The following is a 14,761-nucleotide window of genomic DNA, read 5'->3' as shown; positions in this document are numbered from 1 at the left end:
GCAAGGCCGTGGAATCGCGGTGTCACCGCTAATCTCACGTCTTCGGCACAGCTGTCTCTCTCCTTCCGCTGATGTTCGTCCTCTCCGCCGCCCTTGCCGGCCTTGTGCTATCCAGCTTGTCTCTAGGGATCAGTTGCCAGTCATTTACGTTAAGCCACATAAATCCTACTTGGAAGTGATGGTATGTAAATGTGCACATTCTGTTTGGCGCCAACCAAGCAGGTTTACCTTCACTGGGGGTCGGAGGGAGCGGAAGGACACGTAGTACACGCAAAAGTGTTAATCCTACCCGGTGCCTCGAGACCCAGGACGCCTACCAGCTGCCAAAAGTATATTTAAAAGGGATTTTGACATTTCCTTGTATCTCCTGAAGGAGGTCCAGTGCATATTCCACACCAGCACTTCCCCAAGCCCCCTTTCCTCTCCGCCCCGCTTCTCTTGGCCAGATGGACGCCCTCTGGGCTGCTGGCTTTTCTTCTGTCCCTGGCCCTTTATTATACACACCAGCCTGGCTTCTTGGCTTTAATTTTTCTAAGTGGGTGGTGTACATTTTTTTTCTTCTCTGAGTCAAAGGAAAGCTCAAGAGTTGGCAGAAAAGGCAAGAAAGAACCTTTCTGCTGTCTCTGCAGTCACTGAGAAGGCCTGGGAACCGACACCCTCTGCAGAGCAGAAAAACCCGGTCAGTCAATCTCGTTCCTTCCGTGTGGACAAGAAGGCCCGTGTTCTAGGGGTAATAGGTGGACACTCGGACTACGGGGTTCGTGTGGAGAAGGCAAGGAGGGTCGGCTGAGGCCACGTGACGGGGGAGTGGTTTTGAAACCAGGCTGAAGTGTGTTCAAGTCATGGAAGTGGAGAGGAGGCGGGTTAGCTACACGTGTTAGTGACCAGATCCAAAGCGTTACAATCCAACTCACCCTGCGTGTTTCGTAACAATTCATAGCTGTTATTTAGGAGGATGCTGATATTTGTAAACGCTTACAGGCATGTTTTAAAATGAAGGACACTAAACCCTGACCAAAGAATTCATTTACAAATCGCTGCACAGCAGGGTTTCAAATAATTGCCTCCTGTCCCCAGGTGTCCTTTGAGTTCAGAGGTGGGACACAACAGGGCTGGGCTCCTGGACAAAGAATCAGAGTCTAAGAGCTGGTATTTCTCTCACCACTTCTGAGCACTCTGAAGGCTAGAGGAACCAGCTTTGCAAAGAAATAGGAGGAGCGTGAATATGGAGGGAGTTCGTTTGTCTTTATTCTTGTTATATTCTTGTCTTCATGCTACAGGCCCACCATAAGCATCTCATAATCCAGACCATGGTAGAGCTTTTGGAGGCAAGAAGTTCATATTATTGTTTTATTTCTGGGGAACAAAAAGATGAAAAATAAGTGTTTTTAAAAAGAAGTTTGAGAAACTGCTAATAGTTATCTGTGTGTATATATTTTAAATTTCTGCTTAAATGGCAGGTCTTGCAATCCTTGATACTTTTCATTTTCATAAGTTGTATTCCTTGTAGAGACGACTCTTCTCATAGTGTTTGTCTAGAAAACACTTACTGATCAATGGTTACTGAGTAGGGCTTTTAGAAGTGTAAGGGATACTTTGAATTTTAATTGTATAGTAAGTTGTTGCTATTCAAAATTAAAAACCAAAATAGATGTTTCCAGGAACTTCTGATGAAGATTTTGCAGATACATATGATTATTTTAATGATTTTTTTGCTTTTTTTTAAGGGAAATAATCTCAGTTGTTATTAAATATTAATAAAATTTAGGATCTTTTTCCAAGAAGGGAATTCTTTTTTCAAATGAAGTAAGAAAAAAAGGTGAGCTTTTGAGTAATTGATTTTAAGAAGTGGCTGATTATATAAATTGTCAAAATTTCAGTGAGTCTTAAAGAGCAGTGATATTGTCGAGTTTTTAGAGAAATTCAGTTGGTTCTTACTGACGTTCTTTGCTCTAAGGACTAGTTAAGCAGCATCCAATCTTTTCTGAAAATGAATTCTGGAATGAAAGAGTGGATAAGAATCAGATCAATTTTGGCTCCCCCAAGGAAGACTTCTCTGCCAACCCCAATCCCAGACCCCATTCTGAACAGGGTGCCATGCCCCCCTGTGCATCCCAGTAGTACCCTGGGCTTCCTTCACCCACAAGCATGTTATGTGGGGATGGCCCAGTTGTAATTGGCCTGTATGCCCCTCCCCACCGCCCCTGTGCCCCACTCCCTGGATTTTTGTTGAGAAATTGCATTTAGACCATTTTATTTTTCTTTTTTAAAAATTCTAAGGCTTGAGCTTTTACAGAAATTGACAATTCATTAAGTAATTGATAATAATTAATGTGCACTAACTACAGTTTCCCCAACATACAAGTCTCATCAGAATTTTTTTCTCCGTTTTTATAATACTATTACAAAAATAGAGCAGAAATCTGACAAGAATGGCAGACCTCGCTTTTAAGGATCTCATTGTTTCAGGTTACATTAATCTTTAAAAGCCTTAGTTTGCATAGTCTAAACTTAAAATGTGGTGGCTCTGAGTCGTGCTGATGAAGGACTGGCACTGTGTTAATTGCTCCCTCGGAGCACACAATAGAAATGTTTTATTCAGGCTGACTTGAAGCCAACAGGAACTTCCAAACCTCTCTCGGCCAATAGCAGTGTTTCAACAATCTGCCAAGATGCTAATGATAAAAGTGCTGGTGATACACTGTCTTCTGTATTTTAAGAAGTAACAAATCAGAAATGCTTCTCAAAATTGACAGTACAGTTTCAAAAATGACCATTTTTAAAGAAACGTCTTTCCAGCAGGACCATAAATCACAAGTACACTTGGTATATTATCTATCTAAATTTCTTGAACTTGGACTAAAAATGCACGTGAATTCCTGCTGAATTCCTTTCCTGCCACAGTTTGAGGGAAGGAATTTTGCCTAGCATTGAAACAAAAGTGGTTTAATTTTAACAATTCCTGAAATTAGGTACCATTGGGAGGGTGTTGGGCGGTGGACTGAGGGGGTACTTTGCCCCGGTTTGGGAAGAGCATGGTTAGAGGAAACGGTGCTCTAGAGTATTTCTCGATTCTTTGCTCTCAGACGAGAAGAGCTTTCTTTTACTTTAACACTCCTCCTAGTTCATGGATATACTTTAGCATTTTTAATCTGAAATTCAGCTACGAATCCAGAAATAAGTTTAAAAAAACATTGTGAGCAGTGGCTCTTAGTCAACAGGGGCCTGGGATCCTCCCAGTCACCTGGATTTCACTGGTATCCTGGACTTGGCTCTAAGTTGCATGATGGCGCATTAAAATTGGAATGCAGGTCATAGAGAACATTGTTTGCTTGTTTTTTTGTTTTTTGTTTTGAAATAGTTGTGTTCATCGTTTTAGGCAGTGTCTTGAGGAGTAATACTGAACCAATCACCTTCTTATAAAGGTGAGCAGATTGGACTCCTGTAACCTCAGCAGACAGCCACCACGAGCTCGTAGCATTTGGCGAGATCACTGAATAAGTGGTAGGATTTGATTGACAATAGGCAAAGATTTAGAGATTTAAACTTTAGTAGTCTAGAAAGCCCACTTGTCTAGAGTATCTTGTTGCATGAAATTGGCATGTCAAATGTCACTGCATTTTCTGACAATTCAAAGAGCTTGACATGGAAATTTGAATTATGTTCTAGAAGCCACGCTGACCCTTACTTACCTGTAGCTTTCCCCAGCCCCTGGCACACGGGAAACACTCGGCAAATGTTGGCCATTTTAATAGCATAGCACTTGTGTGGAGGTGGGAGTGAAATCTTTGGAAAGGACATCTCCTGACGAGTGGAATGGCACGTACAGGGTGACAGGGGCTAGCAGAGGACACTTCCTTTGGTAGCTGGTTGGGGAGAGGGAACAGGTTGTACCCTCTGGCATCTGGGGTGATTTATTAGCCAAAGATTGCTAAGACCTCACGGGAATGGGCAGCACGCCACCAAGTCCTTGACCGTGAAAATGGGGTGCTGACTGAGCAGATACTCCAGTTACAGAGGTGCTGAGGGCTCTGCTTTCTTCTCTTCGCCTGTTAACTTCCGCTCTTCTCCAACGCTGACAACGAAAGCGGGACTCGGTTCTTTTTATTATTCTGCACCTGCGTGAATGAGACAGCGAGGGAGGCCTCATGCCTTCTTGTTGCCTTTCCTGAACCTAAAGGGATTCACATGTTTTGAAGCACCAGCTGCCTTGACAAGACTTCCAGAATTCTCTATCAGCTGTTTGTTTGCCGCATGTCCTTAGGACAGATGCTTGTCTCTGTCTGGATTCCATATCGGAAATTTCGAAACAGTTTAATTCCTGGTAGTACCAATGTAACTTCCTGGAGAGAAAATATAAATATTATTCCTACAGTGTTGTGACTTGTAGAGGCCTCCATTGTGTTTTTCATTTTCACCCTTTTCTGTATTTGCATTCACCTATCAGGGGGGAAGTTTGGAGGAAGGTATTCTACAGGCAATTTGATTGGGAGAAAAGATAAGCTTTGGACCAAATGTAAATGAAATGTGTATGAAAAAAGCATTTTTGTTTTCCAGAAAAATAAAGGTTTTAGGTTTGAAGGCAAAGGTTTGTTGTTATTGTTTGGTTTTGGTTTTTACTAACTAAAGTGAACAGTTACCTTTCAGATTATCTTTTATTTCCTGATTTATACTTTTGATGAATTTTTTTGAGAAATTAATCTCCTAAATGTAAATAAAAAAACAAAAGGTCACTAATTCCATGGTTTTATATCCATATTTTCTCCCTTTTACTAAATTATTTAGCCATGAATGGAATTTGAAAATACGTTTTTGAGCTTTAAAGTTGTAGAAATGTCACTGATGTTGAGTTTGCAGATTGCCAAACCCAAAGGTCAGATTTAAAGGACACACATACACACACACACAGTAGGACAAAGATCCAAGTGCCGTGTGGTTTAATTCCTTTTCCCTGTCGGTCTACAAAGTGCAGATGTCTCGCTATGATACTGGCAACTGAGACTGGGAAGGAGACTCGGGTTCCAACTAGGATGAGCTAATTTGTTGAGGATTTGCTGGAGCGCCTGCCCCACCGGATGCCATCGCTCCTTTCCCTGTGAGATTTATTGATGGGGCCTGTGACACTGAGACAGAGCACTGAGTTTGAAAGGTCAGCCTGGACTTAGGCGAGGAGGGGAAAGATGCGTTTCTATGCAACTAACTGCTGCATCAAACTTTAGAACCAAAGTACAAACCCAGGACTGATGTCTGACAGCGATTTGCCCGTTGGAGAAGATTCCTGTGGTTAGCTGAAAGAAGTCTGCTCCGTGATGCTGTCCCTTCGTCAGGGCTGGGGACTCACTTGAACTCAAATTCCACACTGCCACCTTTGCGACCTGGATTGAAGAAGATTGAGAAGGAGATGCTGCCAGGTTGCTGAGGAAGGAGTTTAGCTTTTTGGCGAGAATTAATAGGGGCTCCGTCAAGGAGTTAGGTTTCCTGGAACTGTTTATTTAGGAGGAAGATGTACCTGTAGCGTCAGGCTCCTTGGAATCCTTCAGAGATTTTTCTGCTGCTGAGTCTATTACAGAGCCCTCCCAGCCTTCCCTTGGCTGATTACATTTTCAGATCTATGCTGAAGATGGACAAATTTTTCTCCTCAGTAGAGAGGCTGCTGTCTTAGCATTTAGTGAAATAATTGTTTATTGAAGAAAGGTTAATATCTGTTTCTGGTATCACTAGAGTTGCTTGTGACCTCATAGGCATGTTGATTAGAGTTTTATTTTCTAAGGCTAAGGCCGCTGGTGTGAGTGTTACGGAGACCTCTGCATGTATGCACGGTTCGTGTTACATTCCAGTCCTTGGTCACAGTGGCAGTAGCTGACAGTGCTCCCGGGACAGCAAGGTCTGTGCCCTCCAGACCAACAGCGTGATCTTAAAGGGCCTTGTGTGTTCCCCCGACACAGTTGCCCATCGATGAGGAGGGGCACCAGAGCCCAGCGAGGACAGTGGCTGCAGACCTGGGCCAAAGGATGAGTGTGAGGGCAACTGTCTTCAGCAATGAAGGACCTTGCAGCCATGAGAACAAGGCTGTCATCGCCATTTCACATAGGGAACATACCCTTTAAAGATGTTTTAAAGGAAGAGCTATAAAACGTTTAAAATATGTGAATGCGAAATTACACCATTCATAGGAGACACACGTATCCTTTTTTCATGCTTCTGTTGCCACTATACTTTTATGTATCAGTCTCCCCCCGCCCCACACAGAGTATTTTACAAAAACCCAGGATTCTTTTTTCTTTATTGACTAAGCAGTGTATGATACACCTGCTAGGACTCAGTCAATGTTGGTTTAACAATCATTCATCACATTGACCCAGTATGTTTTACATTGCTTTTCTCCCATCCCTTTATATTTCTGCAAAATTGATTTTGTGCCCTGGCCTTTGCAGTCAGTGTTTTATCAGCTTTGCGTGGTTGAGAATGTTTGTGCAGCCTGTCAGTTCTGGGAAGAGTTCCTGACGTAGGCGTTTCTGTTACTCAAAAGCCATCGGGTGCCTGACGAATGGCCATTTTATCTTATTTTTCGAGGGCAACATGGAAAAACTGAGCCTAACATACTTTCCAGAAGCACTCAGAGCTTACCTGACTAAAGCTGTCCATTTCTATCAAGGACAGTTCATCTCCCTACAAAAGTGAAGAAAATGCACTTTTGTATTATAAGGTGAGATGATAGTCACTTATCATTTTGGTTAACTGTTCACAATCAAAGTTTAACTATTTGTTAAAAATAGTGAAAGGTTTATTAGTTGGCTTGCTTATTCCCTTTCATTTTCATGCTTTTTTTTGTAGGTTTTTAAAAAAGAAATTTCACAAAGAACATCATGACCATAGTACTAGGAAAAGGATTAAAAAAAAAAAAAACACCTCATCCACAATCTTCTCATGCTCCAAAATTTCTTCTTAATCGCCCATGCTTTATTCCAGATACCTTCTCTAAAATATCCAGTCGTTATAGAATTTGTGTCTTTTTTGTGAAATCTGAGGATAAGTACTTCATCAACGGTGTTTTATTTAATGACACACACGTATGCCTCATTTCGTATATCAGTTTCCTAAAGTTGTATACAACATGGTCCCATTTTCCCATGACCTTAAATCGTTACTAAATTCGGTGAGTCTGCATTTCTGAGCATTTTCTAGTTGGCAGTGGTCTCTAAATCCTGGTCTTTGCATTTCTCTGTATAAAAACATTTAAATGTTAGGGAAGATGAGCGTCTAGTAAATACCTTCCATTCTGCCCCACCCCACACACCTCAGCTGACCTCTCTATAACTTCAGGTTTTCACTTCTTCATTCTTTTTTAACTGGAACACTCTCCTATCTTATCTTCTAGGTGTGTCCTATGAGAAATAGCCAACTAAGGGCTAGTTAGGGGAAGAAATTAATACGCATTTGAATTATAGAAGTATTGACACAGTTTGATTTTTGGAAGCCAGGTTATTGGCAACATTGGACATGTCATTCATCTGTATTTACAAATTTTTCACCATGTATTTGTGAAGTGCCATGCTTGGCGTTCTGCCAGGTGGTGTGGGAGATACTGATGTATAAAACTTCATTGTTACTGTAAGGAACCTCCCACACTTGCTGTCTACTTTCATCATTCTATTTAAAAAGAACACAGAAGCCCTGGCTGGAGTGGCTCAGTGGACTGAGTGCTGGCCTGCAAACCAAAGGGTCGCCAGTTCAATTCCCAGTCAGGGCACATGCCTGGGTTGCAGGCCAGGTCCCCGGTAGTGGGTGAGTGAGAGGCAACCACACATTGATGTTTCTCTCCCTCTCTTTCTCCCTCCCTTCCCCTCTCTCTAAAAATAAATAAAACCTTTAAAAAATAAAAATAAAAAAATTGTTTTAAAAAGAACACATAATACTTGGCATGGACTTCGGGTTTACTTATTTGGGAACTTCAAGTAACCTTAAATAAGCGTGTGTGTTTTACTACAAATTCATAGTTAAAGCATAGTAGAACAGCAGTTTGAGTTGGAAAAATCCAAGCATGTTTTGGGGGGAATTTTTTTTTTTATTCTAAAAGGTTCAAATGGTTCCACATTAAAAAAAAAATTGAACAGGATGAAATGAAAAAAGAAGCTCACACATGTTTGTTTGCTGGAGCTGTGGAGTACATAATGGTGGGGTTTTTATCTGTTTTGGGAATATCTAGACTGCAAGTCCCCTAAAGCTGGAGACCATATCTATGCACCACATCGCTCTAGGCTTACTCTGAGCACAATCCCTGGCAAGTAAAGATGCCTGAAAAATACGAGTTAAATGGATGAAGGGGAAAAAAAAAGACAACTGAAAAGAAGACGTCGTCATTCACCCCCTTGCTTGTAGTGAAGTCTAGTCATCTTTTGGAATGTAGGTTTATCTGCATATCTTTAAAAATTGCAGCAAAAAGAAATGAACAAAAACAGCAAATCTTTTTAGTCCTTCAGAGCTCCTATTCCTTCGTGCCCCAAATCAGGCATTGTTGCAGTCTCTTATTAAAAGGCATGTGTGAGTGAACTCTTAAGAAATTCACAGCTTTGGCTAATGAAGCCCTCTGATTGCTGTGGGACACAACTCTAGCAACTAGTGAAAAAAAAAAATCCAGGTACCATAATAGTGCTGAGATGCGGGGCCGCCCATCGGAGGCATGAGGATTCCAGATCAGCTTCTAACATACTCCCTTCTCTCCCTCCCTCAGGTTGACCTTTTCACCATGATTCCCTGCAGAGCAGCCCTGTCTTTCGCCCGATGTCTGATCCGGAGGAAAATCGTTGTTCTGGACAGTCTAGAAGATTCCAAATTAAGTCGTTGCTTATCCACCGTGGACCTCATTGCCCTGGGGGTTGGAAGCACTCTGGGTGCTGGGGTTTACGTCCTCGCTGGGGAGGTTGCCAAATCCGATTCCGGCCCCAGTATCGTGCTGTCCTTCCTCATTGCCGCCCTGGCTTCGGTGATGGCAGGCCTTTGCTATGCTGAATTTGGGGCCCGAGTCCCCAAGACGGGCTCTGCGTATTTGTACACCTATGTTACCGTTGGAGAGCTGTGGGCCTTCATCACCGGCTGGAATCTCATTTTATCCTACGTGATCGGTAGGTTTCCCAAAATCCATCTGATTGTATGGAACGGGGGCAGTAGCACTCCTGAGCATGAGGCTTTAGGGGCCCCTCCTAGGTCTGCTTTAGTTCATGACTCTGTGATCTTGAGGGAACCACATGGTCCCTGTGCGTCTCCTTTTTCTTACCTCTAAATGTCTCTCTCACTGCAAAATTGGGTGATTCTGCTTCATCTCTGAATGTGCATCTTAGTGGATTTAAAACCTTCTTTTGAAAAAAATTTACCATTCTTTAGTGCAAATAAAGTGACCTGATGGTGACGGTCTTGAGCATTCGATTACTATTGATTGCATGATTATAAAATGATGAAGATAATTTTATGTGGGAATAAAACTTTCAATTCTGCCTGAACCTACCCATGTTTATCCTAGAATAGAGTAGCAATTGATGTCATGTTAATTTTCTCCCGGTGACCTTGTACTCTCCGAATGTTCTGTGTTTTGGGAAGGTACCTCGAGTGTTGCGAGAGCCTGGAGTGGCACCTTTGATGAACTTCTTAACAAACAGATTGGTCAGTTTTTCAGGACCTACTTCAATATAAATTATACCGGCCTTGCAGAGTATCCTGACTTTTTTGCTGTGTGTCTCATATTACTTCTATCAGGTAAGAAAAGCAGTTACACTTCTCCCTACGTCAAGCCAGACCAATTGTCTCAGTAAAATAGGTCACCACCGAAACTGGGGCCCGAGTTCCCAAGACTACGCAGCATGTTTATACGCTTAGGTTATGACTGGAGATTTGTGGGCTGGGCTAGAACCACATTTTATCTTTATCACATCAGGTATGCTTCAAAATTAAATTAAATTGAAAGGAAAAGATGCTCAGCATCACTAACCATCAGAGAGATGCAAATTCAAACCACAATGAGGTACCATCTCACACCAGTCAGAGTGGCCAACATAAACAAATCCACAAACAAATGTTGGAGAGGATGCGGAGAAAAGGGAACCCTAGTGCACTGTTGGTGGGAATGCAGACTGGTGAGGCCACTGTGGAAAACAGTATGGAATTTCCTCAGAAAACTAAAAATGGAACTGCCCCTTGACCCAGCAATTCCGCTGCTGGGATTATACCCTAAGAACCCTGAAACACCAATCCAAAAGAACCTATGCACCCTAATGTTCATAGCACAATTTACAATAGCCAAGTACTGGAAGCAATCTAAGTGCCCATCAGCAAATGAGTGGATCCAAAAACTATGGTAAATTTACACAATGGAATTCTACGCAGCAGAGAGAAAGAAGGAGCTTATACCCTTTGCAACAGCATGGATGGAACTGGAGAGCATTATGCTAAGCGAAATAATTCAGGCGGTGAGGGATAAATACCATAGGATCTCACCTTTAACTGGAACATAATAAGTAGAAGAAAAAAGGAAACAAAATATAACCAGAGACAGTGAAGTTAAGAACAATCTAACAATGGGCAGGAGGGAGTGGGGAGGGGACAGTGGGGAGAGGGATTTACAGGAGCTACTATAAAGGACACATGGACAAAATGAAGGGGGAGGGTGGATGTGGGGGAGGGAGGTGGGTTTGGCTGGGGTGGAGTGGAGGGATGGGGAGAAAATGCAGACAACTGTAATTGAATAACAATACAATTTTTAAAAAAAAAATTGAAAGGAGTGGTAGAAATAGCACTTTGGGGTTAATAGCACCTGGAATGCACTAAATAATAGCATGAAGCACATCAATTTTACAATACTAATTAGAGATTTGCAGAAATGGCAATGAAGTTTCAGTAAGGAAGAATGCATAATTTTTGGCATTATATTAGATCAGCTGAGGGTATTGGCAAGCATACTAGTTCTAAAAAAATTCTATTTATTCCATTAGCTATATAATGTAGGCATCTGGTTGAAAAGGAAGCATATTCTAACCACCTGTTATTTTTTAATGGGACACTATATAGACAAACGTACTTGGTACTAGAATTTTTTCATTTTCATCAGCACTGTGGCATAGTGATTTAGAAAGGCACAGGATTAGAGTCAGAGAAACCAGGGGTCTCATCCTACGCGGCCACCTACTATCTCTAGAACATGGAGTGACTTCAGTTTTCCGTGATTTGGTTTGCTCATCCATAGACACCAGTGTCTATCTGGCACAGGCTTCCTGTTTGGTACCTAGTAAACATGTAGATGACAGGCTATTTTATTTTGTGGGCATAGTCAACCCTTGCTGTCCCCTTTTGTTTGTTTTTAACTATTTGAACATTCTCTATGCTGATTGTCATCCCTACCTGCATTCCTGTTTAAACCCACGGAGGATTGCACTAAGAATAAAGTCCATGTTTGTTCCCACTGCTCACTCAATATGCCCTGGGTGATCTGCCCCTTCTCTCCTGGCCAACCTGGCCTCTAGCTACGTTCTCCCTTGGTTACAAAGATGTGATCGAAACATCTTTCTATAATGCGTGTTCACTTGTACAATCATATAGTTTTTAAAATACCTTTACCTCTGAAAAAGTTGGTCGTTAATTAAATGTTTTATAAAGAGGTAGTGTCAGGGACATGAACGAAATTCATAGATCAAAAATATTTGGCATTGAGCTCTCATATCAAGAAAAATCACCTTAATTGTTTTCAACAGGTGTTTGTTTTGGTTTCTGAACAGCTTAGCCAGCATTAAATTGGTTAGGTCAAATTTTATTTAGGAACGGTTTCAGTGAACCTAAAATACCCAGCTGCAGTCTCTAAACAATGAGAGCACGTGGCCGTGACCCGGGTAGAGCCACTGAACTGGGCGACAGGGCACAGGCCTTGCCAGGCCTTGCCTTGCAGCGCCGATCTGGCCTTCACCCACCGGCATGTCTTTCTTTACTTCAAATCGAGGCTTAGCTTGCATGCTGACATTGCTCTCGGACTATTTGAAGGTGAAACCTCCTCGTATAAATCTTTATTCATCGTGTAATGCCAAATAATTTGGCAAGTGAAGCAGCGTTTCTTATCAGCCCAAGGGAAGTCTGTGCAATATTTGGATGAGATATTCATGGGTCTCTAATCAGTCTGCTGGCTGGAGAAGCGGGTCTCGGAATAGAGGGTGCACGTGAGGTATTGGGAGACTTCTCTGGAGCCTGACTGTGGCTCTGCTGCTTTCCGGTGTGTATGGTGGTGTAAAGTGTCTGCTTCCCAGCCGTATAGAGGCTCCCAGTCTGACAGATAGTTACAGAGTCGCAGTCATACTGACTATATGTTAATGCGGTTATATCACTGTACATTCTGGGAGTTACACAGGTAGAAGAATGAGATTTGGCTTCTCCCATCTGTACTTGGGAGTTATGCTGATTTGGTCACAGGTGTGTAGACGACAGAGAGGCAAGCGAACCCTTCCATCACAATCCTTCCCCCAAAAGTGAAAAGGAAACTTTGTGTAGTCCGTAATTCATGTCTCACACAGGATGGATTAAGTATATAAATACGATAAATATAATCATAAAAGTACTAAAAGAACACAAAAGTGAATGTTTGGTGGTTAATATTAGGGAAAATCTAAAGGTAAAAACTAGAAAGGAAAAATTTATATTCTAAAACATTTTTTATATATAATAACACTAATAATAAAAGCAAATGATAAACTGGGAAAAACATGAATAATACATGATAGGCAGAGGTCTTACAGCATTATTATTAAATTAATGCATCTTATAAATCAATATGAACAAGAATAGCCTAACAGGAAAAAAAAAGGGCAGTTTGAAGTGGGCCAAACATTAGGGAGAACATTTTGATAATATGAACCAAAAGCCTTGTATAAAAAGTACATAGCCTCGATAGAGTATCAACTGAGAGGACATGACTGTAAAATAATTAGAAAGTATAAAATGGTATTTGTAAAGAGATGATTATGTCAGTACTGTTTATAGTTTTAAGAAACTAAAGTGACCTGACGGTCTCTAAATAAGAGACCAAAGTGCAGTGTGTCCATAGAGGGGAAGGGTGTGAGGCTGTTAAAATGAGGCTGTATGTTTGCTGACGTGGAAGTGTGTTTGTGTGTGTGTGTGCACACGTGTGCAAGTGCGAAATTCTGGGCGGGAGGTTGCACTTGATTTTAGTTCCTTTATATGTGTTCTGTCTCTTCGACTTACTTGAATAGGAAACTGACTACTTTTACAATCCGAATATAAAATAAATTTATTAAAATGAGAATCTATTTAACTAAATGTCTTTCTGGCATGACAGTTGGATTATTTTGTTTATGTATGTAGTAAACATGAGGCAGGCATATGACTGAGCTTTCATTTTCAAAATATTGAGCCATTAACTTTGAAATGACTTTAGAACAGCCTTTCATTAAAATTAAGTTCCTTTACCTCTCCCTACCCATTGGTGATAACAGAGGAGGTTACTAGATTTCTCAGCTTCTTGGATAGAGTGGTGTGAGCACAGTCTGCCTTCTGAAATCGGGGTGGTTGTATTCAGAAGACGTTGTTTCTCAGGCAAGTGAGTAAGAACTCGCAACAGACAGGGATAAACGTGACTTAAATATACGAATGCTCGTGAAATAATATCCCAATGCCTGTAACTGCCTCAAAATGCCATTGCCTTTCCCAACACTCAGGTAAAACTTAAACTGCCCTTTCTTTCCCTATAGGTCTTTTATCTTTCGGAGTGAAAGAGTCCGCTTGGGTAAATAAAATCTTCACAGCTGTCAACATCCTGGTCCTTCTCTTTGTCATGGTGGCTGGGTTTGTGAAAGGGAATGTGGCTAACTGGAAGATTAGCGAAGAGTTCCTCAAAAACATATCAGCACACGCCAGGTAAACTGCTTGATTTGGGCTCCTTCCCCTCTTATTTTTATGTTTTCCTCACCTGTGTCTTATGTTACGTTTTCCGCTAGAACTGTGGTTCTATGGTTCTCAGACTTCTTGCTCTATAGAGACCTTTCTGAAGTCCATTCTGTTCGAAGAGTCTTCTTCCCCTGCTCCCCCAAACAGAAACACACGGGCATGCTCACTGCGGAACAGGTATTGGAAGCCAACTGCTGGTCCTCAGCCTCAAGCTCTGCTCCAGGTTTAGGGGAAGAACAGGGGAGATTCTAGCCATTGAAAATGGCTTTCTTTTCCCCAAAGGTTTGCCACCTCCGCATAACAATGAGTATTTTTGAATAACACATCCTTTAGTTCTTCCTTTGGGACCACCATTCATTGCATTTTTTCAGCCCTGTAGTAATTTCTAGGCCTTGTTTTTTGGAGAATGGTATTGGTTGCATAAGCAGACCTGTCCTTGCATTTCACTTTAAACTTGATAGTCCCAACAATTAAATTAATGATAATATAGGAAAGGGTGATTTCATATATTAATATATTGAATAAATAAATAAATTCTATGATATTTATAAATAAATCCTATGATTTATTTAATCATAACACTCGTGTGCATGTAAAATAAGATCACAAAAATATCTATTATATGGAGTAAGGCTTATCTACATGTTTTTCTTTCTATGAGTTGTTTGTAGTCATTCTGATGAGGCAAAAAATTAGTATCCTCTTTTTTTTTACAGTTTTTTGCATGTAATAAAATATTCAACTTCAGTAGTACTAATCGAGCCGAGAGAATTGTATCTCTCCTTTTCAAACATCTTTGTCATAGACGTTTAAACGTGCAGCCTGC

General features: G+C 41.3%; 1 protein-coding gene across 2 annotated transcripts in view; it reads left to right on the top strand.

The window, feature by feature from the left end:
- SLC7A2 (solute carrier family 7 member 2) overlaps positions 1 to 14,761 on the top strand; it is a 55,270-nt gene that overhangs the window by 23,824 nt on the left and 16,685 nt on the right. For both annotated transcript variants that reach the window (XM_053916413.1, XM_053916412.1), the window contains exons 2-4: positions 8,732 to 9,122; positions 9,595 to 9,750; positions 13,740 to 13,905. In XM_053916413.1, the coding sequence (XP_053772388.1) occupies positions 8,747 to 9,122; positions 9,595 to 9,750; positions 13,740 to 13,905 (698 nt within the window). In that variant the 5' untranslated portion in view covers positions 8,732 to 8,746. The remainder of the gene's footprint in view (positions 1 to 8,731; positions 9,123 to 9,594; positions 9,751 to 13,739; positions 13,906 to 14,761) is intronic.

This window comes from Desmodus rotundus, chromosome 13 (assembly GCF_022682495.2).
Source record: "Desmodus rotundus isolate HL8 chromosome 13, HLdesRot8A.1, whole genome shotgun sequence".
In the NCBI taxonomy this organism is placed as follows: Eukaryota; Metazoa; Chordata; class Mammalia; order Chiroptera; family Phyllostomidae; genus Desmodus; species Desmodus rotundus.
Note: the sequence above shows the minus strand (reverse complement) of the source record. Positions and strands in the feature narration are given on the sequence as shown.